At 40.3% G+C, this 17,734-nt stretch overlaps 1 protein-coding gene across 1 annotated transcript; it reads right to left on the bottom strand.

Moving 5' to 3' along the window:
- Window positions 1–4,131: 4,131 nt before the first annotated feature.
- On the bottom strand, window positions 4,132–16,415 carry stam2 (signal transducing adaptor molecule (SH3 domain and ITAM motif) 2). The gene is made up of 14 exons (XM_062402457.1): window positions 16,244–16,415; window positions 14,510–14,594; window positions 14,238–14,313; window positions 12,833–12,928; window positions 12,492–12,638; window positions 10,037–10,103; window positions 9,588–9,786; window positions 8,976–9,070; window positions 8,752–8,834; window positions 8,584–8,671; window positions 8,411–8,465; window positions 8,055–8,202; window positions 6,787–6,953; window positions 4,132–6,488 (listed from the first exon to the last, which is right to left on the bottom strand). The coding sequence occupies exons 1-14, from the start codon at window positions 16,281–16,283 to the stop codon at window positions 6,293–6,295; spliced, it is 1,542 nt and encodes a 513-aa protein (XP_062258441.1). The 5' UTR covers window positions 16,284–16,415; the 3' UTR covers window positions 4,132–6,292.
- Window positions 16,416–17,734: the final 1,319 nt, after the last annotated feature.

The following is a 17,734-nucleotide window of genomic DNA, read 5'->3' as shown; positions in this document are numbered from 1 at the left end:
GGAGTGGCAAACCGGGGTGGTGGTTCCCCTGTTCAAAAAGGGGGACCAGAGAGTGTGTGCCAATTACCGGGGCATCACACTTCTCAGCCTCCCTGGTAAAGTCTACTCCAAGGTGCTGGAAAGGAGGGTTCGGCCGTTCGTCGAACCTCAGATTGAAGAGGAACAATGCGGTTTTCGCCCCGGACGTGGAACTACGGACCAGCTCTTCACTCTCGCAAGGATCCTGGAGGGGGCCTGGGAGTATGCCCATCCGGTCTACATGTGTTTTGTGGATCTGGAGAAGGCGTATGACCGGGTCCCCCGGGAGAAACTGTGGGAGGTGCTGCGGGAGTATGGGGTAAGGGGGTCTATCCTCAGGGCCATCCAATCCCTGTACTCCCAAAGCGAGAGCTGTGTTCGGGTCCTCGGCAGCCAGTCAGTTTCGTTCTCAGTGGATGCTGGTCTCCGCCAGGGCTGCACCTTGTCACCAATCCTGTTTGTGATATACATGGACAGGATATCGAGGTGTAGTCGTGGTGGGGAGGGGTTGCAGTTCGGTGGTCTGAGGATCTCGTCACTGCTTTTTGCAGATGACGTGGTCCTCATTGGATCATCGGCCTGTGACCTTCAGCACTCACTGGATCGGCTGGCGGCCGAGTGTGAAGCGGCTGGGATGAGGATCAGCACCGCTAAATCTGAGGCCATGACTCTTAGCAGGAAACCGATGGATTGCTTACTCCGGGTAGGAAATGAGTCCTTAGCCCAAGTGAAGGAGTTCAAGTACCTTGGGGTCTTGTTCGCGAGTGAGGGTACTATGGAGCGTGAGATTGGCCGGAGAATCGGAGCAGCTTTACTGCACCGTTGTAACGAAAAGAGAGCTGAGCCGCAAGGCAAAGCTCTCGATCTACCAGTCGATCTTCGTTCCTATCCTCACCTATGGTCATGAGGGCTGGGTGATGACCGAAAGGACGAGATCACGGGTACAAGCGGCCGAGATGAGTTTTCTCAGAAGGGTGGCTGGCGTCTCCCTTAAGGATAGGGTGAGAAGCTCAGCCATCCGTGAGGAACTCGGATTAGAGCCGCTGCTCCTTTACTTAGAAAGGAGTCAGCTGAGGTGGTTCGGGCATCTGGTAAGGATGCCCACTGGGCGCCTTCCTTGGGAGGTGTTTCAGGCACGTCCAGTGGGGTGGAGACCTCGGGGAAGACCCAGGACTAGGTGGAGAGATTATATCTCAACACTGGCCTGGGAACGCCTCGGGATCCCCCCGTCAGAGTTGGTCAATGTGGCCCGGGAAAGGGAAGTTTGGGGCCCCCTGCTTGAGCTGCTCCCCCCGCGACCCGACCCCGGATAAGCGGATGAAAATGAGATGAGAGAACCTCACACATTGATTCGAGCTCATTTAAAACCCATTTAACAAATAAACATATCTAGTTTAACTTGCCTCCAGTTTGCATGTCTTCTACAGTGTCTTTTTTCAGTTTTCAGTAGGGGAGAGTGGGGTAATGTGGGACATTTTTTACATTTGCTCCCCTCTAGGCAATCTAAACTGATATATCAGTAAAATTTACACATTTCCCATTAATTCAGGATGTTTTCTAGCAATGGAAATGATCAGAATGTCTTCAGGACAAAGGGCAGTGAAAATATGATTGTTTTAAAAAAAAAGTGGTCTTGTGTCCCACTTTACCCCAGCTACGGGGTAAAGTGGTCCAATTACTTTTTCCACTTTAAAACTTACACATGTTGTAATAGTTAAAATCCCGACAGCTAGATTGACAACCACTAATATCGGACTAGTAACAGAATCATGGGGATTGGTCAATTAAGCACATTTATGATTATTATGATTCATGTGATCTCTTGCAAACCCTAGCTTACCTGCATATTGTTTCTCTGTCCAATTGGTAGGGACAGGGATATTGATTTTCTCTGCGTATTCAAATGCCAGTTCACGGCACTTAACTGGAGCAAGGCCATGGAACTGGTCAGCTAGTTGTTTCAAGTGTTTGGCAAGCTCCTCCTCCATCTCATCAGTGAATATTCTCTTTACCTCAGCTACTGCACCCCAGGCTACTGAATTTACTTTCCCTTTATCTTTACTTTATGAATCATTTGAGGGTTGTCTTGTCAATATTTCTATCCCTTCCAGCTTTTCTCAAGGACTTCTTTCCTTGCAAGCTCAGCGGCTGCACTCTCCATCTCTGCAAGGGGTGTTTGGCCCCAGATTGTCTTCCTGGTATAGTTTCTTGGCATGATGGCTTTTCTACAATGTTTATGACATTCAAAATAAAACATATATAATGTAATATTACACTAAAATATATTTAAGAATAAACTTAACTTGTGCTTCATGGTGGGGTAAAGTGAGACATTGTCCCACTTTACCCCGAAGCCACAATTTTAGAAAAACAACATCTTTTAGCAATTCAGGCTAATCTTCAGCTAGCATCAATCACATGGTTTTATATGTTGGAAGTGCATCAACATGTATGATATAATTTTTTCTACCTGAATCAATTTGTTTTGACACAACAGTTGATTAAGTTCAAAGCAAGAAAATTTACATTTACATGCAAAAAACACATTTTTGTGAAAAAACATACTTTCCACAGCACCTGCACCAACTTCTCCTTCATGGCAAGGGGGGAATGGGAGGGGCTTTTAAACATAATAGTCACATGACCACAAATGTGTTCCGTTGCCTAGATACAGTGGGTGTTTCACATCACCCGATGTCCCACATTACCCCGCTCTCCCCTACACATTCCCATTTTATTTCAGTTCATAGCCCAAACCAATGGCCCATCTCTGTTAACAGGATACTTTGCAGTTGTTTCTACTGATAGATCACATGTATTTTCTTTTAGAAAGATTTGCCATATTAGTTTTTCTCCATTTAATAACTGCTTCTGAAATTTCGACTTATGATAAAAATGTATGATAATACATGTAACTTATCTAACACTTTTAACAATGCAGTTTGCATGAGTAAAAAAAGATGAAGCAAATAAGAAGACTATATGCACAGTATTGAAGCTGGAAAGGTATGATGCACAGATTTTTGTGGGACAAAGTTTTGAGGTTGTAGACTGCTCAACAATTTTATGTTTTTATGTTTTACAATAAATGGTCTATCCAATCATTATTTGAATTGAGCCTGGTTTAGTTCTTAGTTAAGGTAGCAAAGAAATGAAGATAAGCCAATTAAAGACCATGTGTTATTAGTGTAAAACTAAATAGTTTCAAATGCTTATAAAAATCAAAACATTGTGATAATGATTTGCCTTAAAATGTCTTAAATGAAAATAGACCATGTTTGTATATAGGCCTTATAAAAACATTTATAGTATATTTTGAAGATTTGTAAGTTCAGCGCTGCATTCTTCTACTTTCAAAATAAAATACTCTGGTTTATATCAACCAACTCACCAGGACAGACAACATATGATCAAATCTCCTCAGTCATCCTCAACACACCAAACTACCCACTGTGCTGTTTTTAGACGACCTCGCTGCAGCACAAAGGAAAGTCTTTATACTGTGTGTAACCTGGAAAACAGCCTGTAGTGCCTGGAACATCCCATCAGACAGAACAGCTTATACCTGCATGTTTCCATTAGAGTAACACTGGTATCCAAAGATCCCCAGTGCAAGTAGAAACTGTAATAATAGTCATATTATTGGCTCATGCACCACACAGCTGGTGATGAGTGCAGGAAATAGAAGAACCTAATTAAGGAGACAGTTACTATTTTGATCTTAATTGAGCAAATGTAATTAGACATATGTAGGAGACTGGAGCGGCCCAGTAGAGTGCATACACACGTTAATGCAATCAATCTCCACCAAGTCCCACACTCTGAAAATCAGTCTGCTGAATGTGCTTGATTATTTCATCAAGAGCCATGGATTATTCCCTGGGAAATGGGTAAAAATGTCCCAACAATAATAAGAGGGATAAAAGTCCTTGATCCGCACCAACATTTAATACCTTCTTCCCTCACCAATACTGCATCCTTCCACCAAGTTCCATTGAAATCGGCTCAGTACATTTTCCGTAATCCTGTTGATGAACAATCAACCAACCGACAGACATGGGGGCAAACATTACCTCAGTGGCAGAGCTAAAACAAAACACAGAGCACTCCAGCCACATGTCATTTTTTTTATTTCAAAGAATATTTATAGGTTTGCTCTGTTACAAAAGCAATTTTTTTAAATCCTGGATAAAGAAACTTCTCCTGGAATATTTTAAATATACAGAATTATACATATCCAGCGGATTCTGAGACTAGAATTACTCGCCAAAGTTCTATCTGTGTCATTCCTTTGATTCTCTACAGAAAAACAAGGCATCCAGTGGTATATAAATGTTTACAAAGCTAAGGTGCAATGTCAATGTCAAACCCAGGTATTTTACATCTAATATACAGTGCCTGTAATACGAGGCGCATTATGGAAACAGACAGTTCTGGATAAAAAATCATAACTACGGACCGACTGCAAAAGAATTGTAGATTCTATTAGATTCTATTTTTTGATGAAACAACAGAAGTTAAAAACATGACATCTAACTTCTTTTTCTTCATATTAACAACAAACATTTTGTTCCATTTACATTTTGCCAGGACTTTAAAAGAAGGAGCAATCGTCACATATTCTGAAATAGTGTAAATCCCACATGAACAATGCCTCAATATATATATCTATATAAATCAATGTAGGGGCAATGTCATTGACCGTTTAGAAACGCAAGTCGACAGCTTCTGCTAAAGGGACATAACAATCATGAACAGATGCAACATTTTATCAGATTAATAAACACACAAATCGATCAACTACCTGGTTCTTAGTTCAACCTATAATCTGACCTTGCAAAAAAACCTGTGTCATTCCACAAGAGAACGCCCCGACACATACAAACATGCAAAAGACATAAATGTACACACACACACAAAAATGTCTCCAACACATTACAAGGCAGTGAGTTGATGGAAAAGCAACGTTTGAACCATTTGGACAAATATAACTGTTAACATAACAGATCTGTGCTGGTGAGGAGGAGGAGGAGAAATGAAGCACCAGGCTTTTTAATAACTGCAACCTGCGAGCGACTCGTCCCACAGATACCGTTATATGCTGACTTGGCAGAAAGACGAGCTCTCGCATCACAACCCCAGAGTGTTTCCATCCCTCAGTGTCAGGATGAACTGTACCTGCCCGAGGATGAAGTCCCCGATGCGTTTAAAAAAAAGATGGCGATTTAAAACTTAAAGAGAAGCGAAACATTTAGGGCCGTGTTCACATGTATGAAAACGCCAGGTGTCCAATGGCGTTCGCTAGCATATGATGTGGGTGAGGAATGATGGATATTCAGTGTGTGGTGTCTCCAGTTGTATTGACTTTGCAAAGTTGTGTTTTTCTCTGCCTGCACACCGTCTTTATGGGACATTCAGCCGCATTGGTCCCATCACCTGTCTAATAAGACAGAAGACATGTGACAGAACAGACATGCATCAGTTTTGATCAATAAATCTGAACCAGCCACGTCTAAGGGTCACTTTCTGAGCTGCAACCTGAGGGATATATTTGATCTCTTGTATATTTATTCCCTCCTGATCTTATTTGAGGCTGTAAGGGCTGCAAAAATAACTAGAGTGCACAGCAGCACTCTGGCTGAAAACATCCAAATATACAGAGAAGCTGTAGCTAATGCGTTGCTTTCCCTTCACAGCGGCCAGTGAGAAACAATGGCACATGTTTACATTTAACTGCAATAGTTTGGACATGGCCGGACCCTCTGTTACCACTGAGGAAGATGACATGCTGCCTGGACTCCGAGGAGAGAGGACTCAGTAATAGTATCGTGTGGGAGTAGCTTTGTTTTGTGTTTAACTGGGGATTGTGAAAAGCTTGTTTCCATAAAGCGAGATAAGGTCTCGCTGACTGCATTGATGAGCAAAACCAACTCTTCTCCTGTGTCGACCTGTGATGTTTGTGAAAACCAGTGTCAGTCAAACAGGAAAAAGACGTAGAAGAAGAAACTCCTGGCGCCATCTTTAGCATCATATACAGCAGCCGAGTGCAGACTCAGTTACACAGCAGACCTGCATCACACACCTCAGTTACTTCAACCTTCCCAGGGTGTGTTCAATCCAGCTCGACAGGAATGATCCTAAAGCAGCTATCACACACAAACACACAAACATAAACACACACATACAAACGCACACTGTAAGCCAAATTAACACACAGCCAGCTGCTGAAATATCTGAGGTGGGTATGAATCTCAGGTCTGCGGTCACTGGAGTTTTACAGCAGCGGCTGTTGATAATACGTCGTCTGCTGCTGCTGCTGCTGCGGAGCCTGGTGAAGAGGAGCAGCCACAGGATAGGACACGGGAGGCATGCCCGAGTTGTGATAGGTCGGTATGTCCATGGCCACGCCGCCCTGAGGAGGGTAAGAAGCTCCCACGGCTTGGTTCATGTACTGAGTGTTCATGCCACCGCTGCGAAGAAAATACAGAGTTGACACTTAGTTGCAATAGAAAATATATGAAAACAGTGAGCGACTAAATCTTTGTTACATGGACATGCTATGACAAAAGGGACTGGGTTGAAAATGATCCAAAATGCAAATCATAGAACATCTGGATCATCTATAACCTCTCAGATGATAAAATATCTTGTTATGTCCAGTTAATGCTGAGGTTGTGAGCCACATGACGGTACACATGTCAGTGTTTGTCTTTGGAGTGTTTCTGCTCCGAGAGCCGTACAGATCTTCAGTTCATTATGTCTTCTTACCTCATGTAGGGAGGCTGAGCCACTTGGCAGTTGGGCGGTGCCGAGACATTTGGGGGCAGTGAATGCAGAGGGGCGGGCTGGTCGCTGTGGGGGTTGTAAGGCTGTGCGGCAGGAACCTGGGACATCCCTGGAGGCAGGTAGGGGGCGTTGTTTGGTCCGAGGTAGCCCTGAGCAAACAAGAGGGACCAGAGGTCTGAGAATTACCCACATGTCTACTGAGGGCTCTCGTAACAAGAGATTATTCAGTTACTTCAGAGTCCAAAACAACTGCAGGAAGTCACTCAGAAATAATCTGAAACATTATGTAAAACACAAAAACGTAATGTCCTCTTCCGTGATACTGATAAAAGAGAAGTCCGTCACTGCATGTCTGGCTGCTGGAAGTTAAATACAAAATGTATCTATTTATAAATTAACATTATTCGATGAATTAAGTGAACAGTGTTCCGGTGAGTCAGCTAGTTTTTTGGTGTTATTTTTCATACCTGCAAAAGATGCAAGAAAAGCACAACAGCTGCTTTGGGAGTTTATATAAATAGAACCAGGATTTCATCTCAGTAACTTCAAGTGAAACAGAATGTGTGTCAGTGCAGGTGTGAGAACAAGCTGACGTCAGTTCTACTTTGCTCTGCAGATACAAAAAGAAGATGAAGGAGGGCGAAAACTTAGCAGCACTCTGTTGTGGGTCTGTCCACTGAAGTGGACATCTTTCCAAATCTCAGGGGGGAGACAGTGACAAGAATAACTACAGAAAGTATCCCCTGCCCAGAAAAGCCAGGCAGCCTGCAATTCTCCAAAGAGGAAGAAAAGAAAAGGCTGACTGAATGTCACACTATCAGTCAGGGATGCAAACCTACCATTTTACAGGACAAATAGAAAAGTACTTGACTATAGAATGAAAGAAAACATGAGAAAAAATATTTTAAAAAGTACTGCTGTTCTGTATCATAGTCCTTAACATTAGTCCTCTTTTATGACCACGAAAACCCACAGCTGTGGGTGTCTACACAGTGGCGACAATCAAAAGATGATATATTTATTAATGCACAGATTTTCAAACAAACATCTCTTTACCACAGAAAATGTACGGCTCTTAATGTTCTAAACTGTGAGTCAACATTGACTGAATCCCCTCGTTAATTATGTACGACTTGTGCAAGACCAACGTGTCATTTAGACCGAAGACTTCATTTTCTACAGCTTCTGGCCTTCGAAACAATGACTCCATCATTACGATAAATAAATGTAAAAGTGGAACTTGAACTGACCTGCATGGTCACAGCTGGGCCGGTTGGTGCGTACTGCGGCTGCATCTTGGAGTAGGGTGAGTAGAATGGAGCCTCGTTCATGAGCTTGTTGTAAAGCTCCAGAGCCTCCAAAACTTTCACATTCAACTCTGACAACTCTGAGTGTTTCCTGCGATACACACAAACAGAGATGCACAACATATCACATGAATGCACATCTTTTCCACATAGTTTCTTCTGTAAAACAAGAGTTTTGATTTGGGAAATATGTCGAGAAACAAGCAGAAGCTGATAATCTCAGTCACCCAGCTGGGATTAACACATCAGTAGAGATTGTTCTGATAAACATAAATACTTATCATCTTTCTTCACAGTACCTGTCAATCTCCTCCAGCTGCTCATCAATCATCGGGTTCATTTGTTCACACGCTCCTGTTCAATCAGATATTCACAGTGAGAGAAGGAGGGAACAAGTTAGAAAGAAACTGTGTGGATCAGACTCTGCAGTCGTCACCAACACTATATTTTTCAACAGTATTGAGGTTTATACCCTCCAGCTGGATCAGCTCTTGGGTGTCAGGAGTCAGATTCGCAGGATCTGCATTCTGCAGCAGTGCCAGCGTTCTGTCCATCTTCCCCTGCAGAGTTAAGAGAGCAGGTTTGGGTTAGCAGAGCTCAACTGAACTGTAAATGTACGTCCAATCAGGAAATGTAGTACCTCATCTATGAAGACAGGCTCAGGCTCAACTTTGGTTTCCTGGCTCAGCTCTTCAGCACTGGCAGTTTTTTCAACATAAGCCACTGCAGAGAAAAAATATCACGTTGGATCAACTGTTCTTAAATTTTTTTCTTCCAGTTCAAATCATGAATGATTCCAAAAGGCATAAAAAGAAGGCGTTAGAACCGGTAGGATTCATTTTCCGCTTCTGTAAATATACCAACCTGGTTCCGGTTCAGCATTCAGATTAGTTGAGACAAAGTTGGAAGGGAAGAGGCCGACTCCTCTGTGGTTCTCTCCTTTCCACCAGTTTGGATCACTGGGAACAAAAGCATGAAACAGGCCTGAGCTTCAGAGAGTGAGTCACACTGAGCGTCTGGCGAAGGTTCACGCCGATCAAAGACATCACAATGTAAAACACTGGATTAAATAAAAATAAGAATTTTCACCTTATGGTGCCTGCTACAGCTCCGCTCAAATCATTCGCAGTTTGGTTTTATTATACAGAGTTTTATTCACAGTATTACAATTTTACACGTTGCTGGCTTTATTTGTAGAACACACTCTTTTCTGGCAATTTAATAAAGCTACAGTATGTGGAACAAATTTACAAATGCCTGTAAATCAAGATAGCAGTGTGAAGTGGCTTCAAAATTGGACGCCATATAGCCGAGTTAATACAATTTATAGCCATGCTTTAATATCACTCCTTTGAATAACAATGATCAGAAAGTCTACATCATCTATGAACAGTTATTAAAGTTTTAAAGATATTAAATTGGTATTTTGAGGACAAAGAAGAGCTGGTTCTTGATCGGCTGGTTATGAAACTTTACCTGTCATCCAAAACCAGAATAACTTCTCCAGCTTTGAAGGTCAACTCATTATCTTCAGCCGCTTCAAAGTCGTACAGGGCGCGCACCTTCCGGGCCTCCTGCCCCCCTCCACCATTGGCGTAGCTTGGGGGCTCGGAGGTTACGGCCAGGGGGCGTGTCTCCACCTGCTGCTTCTGCTCCTGCAAGGACAACTCGATGGCTGGAGGAGGTCAGGGGCAACAGAAGAGAAGTGCAAAGGAGAGGAGTGTATTTGTCAGATGTCCAAACACTTGAGCTATGTCCAGACACAAGAGTCATGAATTTACACTACTCTACAGTGAATAAAAGGCATATTGGTACTAAGTGAGGTCTTGCAAATAAAGTGTAGTGGCTGGAAAATATGTATTTGTGGAAGAAAATTATGCTCAGATGCATTTGACAAAGGTGTGTGTTGTGACATCTCCCTTTACCTTTAGCCAGGTCGTCATCATTAGATGCTTTGCTTACAGCAGGTGTGCTGACCTTTGTTGTCGACCCCTGTGGTAAATAAAGAGGGATAAGGTCAGGTCTCTGTGTGTGTGAGTGTGTGTGTGTGTATGTGTGTATGTGTGTGTATGTGTGCTCAACAGCATGTACACAATATGCAACAGAGGGAGAGTGACAGTGAAGCACTTAGGGTGTAGAAGTGAAAAATAAATTTCTGTTGGCTGTGATGCCATCTGCAGGCCATGTTGGGAATTATATGTTGGTCGGGTTCTCACAGCTGACTCACTATTTTGTATACAAAGCAATACAACTACTCCCATAAACATGTGACTCAAGTTCCCTAAGCCCACTGCTAAAAATCAGAGTTACAGACCACCAGAAAATACTCACATTTGTATACTGCATATCATGAGGATAGGTAGGGCTTTCAGTGAAATGTGCGAGGGAGCAAGTGAGAGTAAATCCAGATGTTTGTAAAGTAACCTGATATGTATTTGAACAGGTATTTGAAATACATTTATACACACAGTTAAAGTAGTAGTTTACAGGTGAAAACACTCTTCTTCATCCAGAAACAGACATTCATCCATGTCCGTTTTATAATATATATACAAATATCCATTTTACATAACTCATATTTGTAACTAAAGATACGGTTTAAACCTGCATAGGAAACCCACAACATTCAAACTTACATTTTGAGCATGAAAACAGGGTGAGGTTTTCATTCCATCTCGAACAAGCACAACTGCAAGAACACTAAATACACAACGTGTAGCAAGAACACTAGATGCAACGTGCACCGACAGGCACAGGAAACCTGTTCGATCAACATGTGTTGGTATCATGTGGCTGTATCACAGCGGGGAGAAAATAAAGCCGCATCCGATCTAAAAATGACCTGAGAGCTAAAAAGGTAAATACTAGGGAAGCGTTAACACAGCACGATACAGACCACCTGCTGCTGTTTATTTAATGGCTCTTTCAGATGAAATGTCATACCTGCTGCCTCATGTGCCACCTGCTCTTCCTTAAAGCAGCTTTCTCAACTCTGTGCCCCCAATATACAGCTCGAGGCAAAGAGCAGCACAGCAATGAGGGGGAGAAAATCCATTCGATGTCATATTATTCCTTAGCTTTCTCTTTCTACCGTAAACCCATGGAAATGTATCAAACGTATCAGTTTAACCATGAACCCCATTCTCCTCCATGACCTTTTCTCTCTTTTATGAACACATGGAACTTGTTTATTTGCCCTTTAAGAGGGAATCAGTGCTTCTGAGTGTTAGGAACTGTGTTTATTACAAAAATACATTGCACTGTCCTTCACATATGAGTAAAACAATGTATGTATTGTAACATAAAGGAGAACCAATAGGTGTTTATGATTTTGTTATTAATGGGTATACTTACTTATTAACTTATTTCACTCTTAAAATACAACTACTGAAAGTCACGTAACAGCTTAAGACTATTCATTGTCTAAAGAAGCAAAACCCTTGGTCAACAACCCAGAACAAAAGGTGTCAAGCGTTTACTGTATAACAGATAACAGTTAGTGTGTCAGCAGTTTTATGACAACATGAGGACAAATTCCCACTCAACCCTTGACACATGAGGTTGATACCTAATACAATCACACAGACATCATAGAAAGAAGAAGAAGACAGAATCCAGTTCACTATGACCACAAAGTCCTGATCCTGGGTCAGACACAGACACACACAAATATTTATACCAAAAGAATTATGTGAAATATTTGAGCAGGAAAGTCCACTGTAAGCTGGGACAGTACAAACTCAGACAGACCAGCTGGTCTGCAGTGAAACCACAATAACAACCTCAGGCTAGACAAAAAGGATCCACACACTTATTTTGGTTATTGTGTTAAATGGCCTTTAACTATAATTAGACGTTCAAATTCGTCTCCAAACAAGGTCATTTATACCAAGTTTTAAGTCTAAAAGTCCACCAGAAGTGGCTAAGCTAGTGGACATTAGCACTTCCAATGGTCCCTGAATGCACCTCATCAGAAGATATCAGAAGACATTTACAGTAAAAACACGGCGGAAATGACCTCGTTTGGAGTTGAACATGAACGTCGACACTTGAATGACACCTCAGGAGCAGTGTGTAGGAATGTTATGTTTTTCAGTTGTTTTATTACGTCTGAAGAAGGAATCACCATCGACTTCAATCATAATGTATTTTGCGCCAAAAAAGTTTCAAAAAAACATAGAATAATGATTTGTTTTTGTATATTTCCACCTTTTTGTCCATCGATAGGTATAATACTAATTACAATAAATGTATTATACGTTTATGTTTCAGTGGTTATGCTGCAAGACTAACTTATTGATGAAGGTAAGCTAGCATTTGTTTTGTACTTGCTTTGTGTTATGTTCTTAAAAAGCAATATTCTATATTATATCAACATACCTGTGAGGATGACGAGGGGAAAGTGATGCCGTCATCTTTCAGAGACTTGATGGTGGCGCCGATAAGGCTGAGCTGTGGATCCTTCTGGAAGCCTTCTGCCCACTCCACCATCATCGCCTTTAGCTTTTCACACACCTTCGGGTGAGCCTACGAGGGACACGCACAAGAACAGCTGTGTTACTCTCTCCTGTGTTTTTCTCCAGGGCCCTAACCGAGTTAATGACTTAAGGGAAATGCTGCTGATCGAAGTTATGTTCCTGCAACTGTTAAACTTTCTTCACAGTGTGAGGAAGGACGTATGTGACGAGATATGGTTGAAAAGTAGGAATAGAGGAAAATACCCTGCCCAGCACGGTCCGTACTTCAGTGGCAAACTCCCTTGAACATATTTCCAAGTGGAATATTTTGCCACAGTTCGACACACAGGCTCCCAGCAACTGCAAGAAAAGATTTAACAGCTGTTTATATGCAAGAAAAATATAGTTTTTCGATTTAATTCCACTAAGGAAAAAGGATTATTCTACCACTCATTAGTGAATTATTCAGAGCACATATCAATGGCTGGTGGAGCTTTTGTCATTATAAATGGTTCCAATGACAAAAGGTCCTCGATTGTCTGAATGAATGAGCACAGGAATCTAAAAATAGCAAAGAACATATTCGCTCATGATGACTCAGACAGAGAAACAGCTCCCTTACTCCTCATCCAAGTTAAATCCTCCAGGTGTAAGACGTTACACTTTCATGTACGGCTTGAACGATGGAAATATTAGCTTAAATGCAGTTCATCTGCAGGTCAACATATTAGTCAACACCTACTTTATAAGCCTAAATGTAAAATAACTTTTGACCCTCCTCACATCTGGTGAACTTCTGCAGACAGAAGAACCTCTTGGCTGTTTGTCTCAACGAACCAATCGGGTTGTGGGAAAAAATTATCATAGTCTCACATTCTGTTCCTGAGTTATGGTGATATATTATGATAAGAAAGAGTGATTGACGAACAATACGATGCCACAGTGAAATTGACCTTTGGCCTTTTGGATATTAAATGTTAAAACCTCATCAGTTCATCCATTTAGACATCTGGTAATTTTGTCATAATTAGTACATTCATTCTGGAGTCAAAAAATGTGTTCTGTGAGGTTCAGGGTGATCTTTGAAGACCACAGTCTAATCACTTCATCCTTGAGTTGATGGATGGACTGGCGGGCGGATTGACGACCAAAATACATAATATCCATCACCAACATGGTTTGTTATAGCCATGGTACTGTACATTAACACTGTACTCTTTTTATTACCCACTGTCCATCCCTTTACTGGCTATCCTAGCCCAATCCACAGATTTTACCACCACATATTCTTATATATTTACATATATATTTTTCTGTTGTTTTTATATAGATATATTTTATTGTACTATCCACTCTAGCAGCACAAGAACACTTTCCTACTGGACAATGACATCATTGCATTCCATTCCTGTGTCTGTAAATATGTTCTCCGTTTGGTATTTATGTATGTATGTCAGTGATGTGTTTAAGTGTATAAGTTACTGGATGATCTAAATTTCCCACGGGTTAATAAAGTATCCATCTATCTAGCTAACATAAGATTGAACCTTGGTAGGGGGACAATTCAATGTTATTGTGTCAACTGTTGCTTGTGAAGCACTTTGACATCTATTTAGAAATTTTTGAAAGAATATTCTCAATCTGTGAAGCAGAGAGCGAGCAGACTCACATTGACGGCCTGCATGGAAACATGAGGAACTTTGTGATTGATTCTCTTCACGATGGATCTCAAGCTGTCCTTTGGTCTGGAACAGATGAAAACAGGACGGAATGCATCGTTAGTACAGGAACTACAACAGAGCCCAGCGATGCTCCTGCCCAGCACCTGATCTGTTAATATGCAAACTAAAAGTCCAATGCAAATGTGCTGTTCTTAAATAAGCAGCTTTTAGAACGACAGTGCTGCGATTGTTATATTATTATGTTCTTTTTTTAGCTCACCCATTGGCTGTCGTCCCGATCTTGTCGCAGATGTCCATAATCAGGCCCCAGTCATCTGTTGTGTTGTTTTCATTGGTTGCCTTCTCTGGAAAAATATAAATAGCACATATGTTTCTGTGAGAAAATATCTTTGCTGGCATCGTGGCTGTTTGTCTTCAAACATAATGTGTTCATGGGCAGACATGCCAAGTGTTAAAGTAATGAATAGCTGCCATGTTTTAGAACAGGCTAATGTACTGAAGTCAGTCAGCATTTCACAGCTGGGGCACTCCCTGTCAATTCATTACACTTCTGGGCCCCAGATCTTAATGACATTTTTCATGCCGATTTGGTCACATGAGAAACCCATTGCACTCAGACTTAATGTGTCTTGAATCCTAATTAAGGGCGTTAACTAACTAAATAACTAACTAACTAGATTCTTTGGGCGTGGAGTCTGTGACTTCAACTGGCCCCATCTCCCTTAATAAAGGTCCCAGAAAAATGATTTTTATATTGTTTACAGCTCCTTTCCAGCTCTGTATTTATTTAAACTGTATAGTATCTTCAATAAAGACATATAAGTTAGTTTATGTCATTAAGACCTATAGACAGTTTGGTCTTCGGTTTTTGAGTCTATGTTGGGATATTATTACTTTTCTCTTTTTTATTGTGTGAAGCTGACCTGAAAGTCAAGATTTTAAACCACACAGATCTTAACGCATTTCATCTTGTGATCACTTTATTAGATGCAAGGCTTAACAGCTGCAACACTAATTAAAAATGCACTAGTGCTATTTTCTCTTGACATTGACTTTTGTAATCTTATATAAATGTGTATTTATTTGTGTAAGCATGAAATCATTCAAACAGACATTTCTAGCTCATATTCTAATCACAAGACTCATCCTCACTCTGTAACAGTCAACTAAGCATTACAATGGATTATTGTCTGGGGATCTAACAACTCTGATGTTAATGGGATGTGTAGGATAATGGCCTATAGGAACTTGGCATGACGTTTTATTCAAACTGACAAGTATCCTTCATCGCCCATTCATCTGAAGAGTATTTTCTGACTTGTCCCAACAGTAAAATATTAGATAATATTGGAATTGTGAGTCCTTGAAGACCAGAATAACATCTTTTAGATTTAAATTGCTTGTTTTTAACGTTTAAAACTCTCACTTTGTTTTACAGAACTACAAACAAACATAAACAACACATTATCAAAATGGTTGCTGATTAATTTCCTCCCATCTGAGCCAAATCCTTCCAACTTCCATGTGCAACTTGTGATTCATTGTCAATTCATCTGCTGGTCATTTTCTCACGAAATTGATTAATCGTTAAGAGATTGTAAACCTAACATCTTCGGGGTTTAGATTGATTTAATATAAAATATTATTTCTGTCTCTGATTTGGGGATAATCTGACTATCTAACAGATATGACGTGATCTGCAGGTCAGGTGATCCACTACATGAGCCCAGTCACTGTTTACATGAATCAGCCTTAAAGTTACCACTCAGTAGTTTATCCTGGTAAAAATCACTGATCGATACATATATCGGAAAACAATAGCGACCTGTCAGCTGGTGAGAGACACATGTACAAATTGAACCTTGTGGATTTACGGATGTTGTTGTGGCTTAAACACTGAGTAAACCGAGGCTAAGCTAAGCTAACATTATCTCCCGTCGCTAGCTTCCCTCTGACACAGAGAAAAGCACAAAGAAGAAACAGCTTCACTCACCGACATCTTGGTCAAACGGGTTTTGGGAAAACAAAGGCATGATGACAACTTAAAAACGGAGTCGGATAGTTCGACGAGAGGAAAATGTTTTGATGTGAAGACTTGACGTTTCACCTAAATAAATAATTTCTCTTCCTTGTCCATTAAACTCGCACCAGTTGCTCTTCCGGTAACTCGGCTGCCTTCAACGATGCCTGAACAAAAAATTGTAAATGACGTAAGAAGAACATTTTTGTTTTCATACGTTTAGTGGTTAAATGTTTTACATATTTTTTTAATTTAGGAAAACTACGGCCCTTTTATTGATTTATTCATTTTATTTATCACTTAATACTTGGTAATTTAGTATTTTGTCTTTATTTGTACAAAATAAATACAGACATCTAGCGGCAGAAAAGAAGAACATCATCGCATAAAGATGTATTCTCTACCACAGTATATCAAACTCGAAAGTTATCAATGTATATACATTATTACGTATATTATACCTTCTATTTCATCTATCTATCTATTTATTACATCTATCTATATATTTAGCACATCTATCTATCTATTTATTACATCTATCTATCTATCTATCTATCTATTTATTACATCTATCTATCTATTTATTACATCTATCTATCTATCCATCCATCCATCTATCTCTCTATCTATCTATCTATCTATCTATCTATCTATCTATCTATCTATCTATCTATCCATCTATTACATCTATCTATATATTTAGTACATCTATCTATCTATTTATTACATCTATCTATCTATCCATCCATCCATCCATCCATCTATCTATCTATCTATCTATCTATCTATTTATTACATCTATCTATATATTTATTACATCTATCTATCTATTTATTACATCTATCTATCTATCTATCTATCTATCTATCTATCTATCTATCTATCTATCTATCTATCATTATATCCAGCTGAGTGTAATGTAGTCCCCAGCCTTTAAAGAGCGTCTCTCTGCCAGTGTTGCCAACGCTTCAGTAAGGAAAGTAGCTATTGGCTGTCCTAAAAGTCGCTAGATGTCGTTAAATGACGTCATCGCCTAATTTGCATAATGTACTGGCCGCTATAGGACGTGCAGAAATTGAGAAAAAAACACTTTAAATATGTTGTGAACTTAAAATAAGCTTTCTTGTACAGAAGCGTATTACATTCACTTCACAAAAATGATTCTGTTTTTCTTGGATGATTATCCCAGAAATTCCGAGACAAATGCCCCAAAAATAAAAAAATAAAAGTGAATGCTTCCGTATTCTTCTGTTGATTCTTTTTTTTTTTTTTTATCTTGCCATTGAAATAGGCCATCACTTCTCAAAATAACTTCATGACTTTAATGCTGTATCTAGACCCACATACATAAATCGATTTTGTCCTGTATTGTTAAATGTTAGAATATCAAATTTAATCAAAAGGCTGTTATGTGGGGTGGAACTTCTAGCTCAAGGTCCAATACTCCATCTTTGATATGCGGCG

This window comes from Platichthys flesus, chromosome 13 (genome assembly GCF_949316205.1).
Source record: "Platichthys flesus chromosome 13, fPlaFle2.1, whole genome shotgun sequence".
Lineage (NCBI taxonomy): Eukaryota > Metazoa > Chordata > Actinopteri > Pleuronectiformes > Pleuronectidae > Platichthys > Platichthys flesus.
This window is presented reverse-complemented; position numbering and strand designations above follow the sequence as displayed.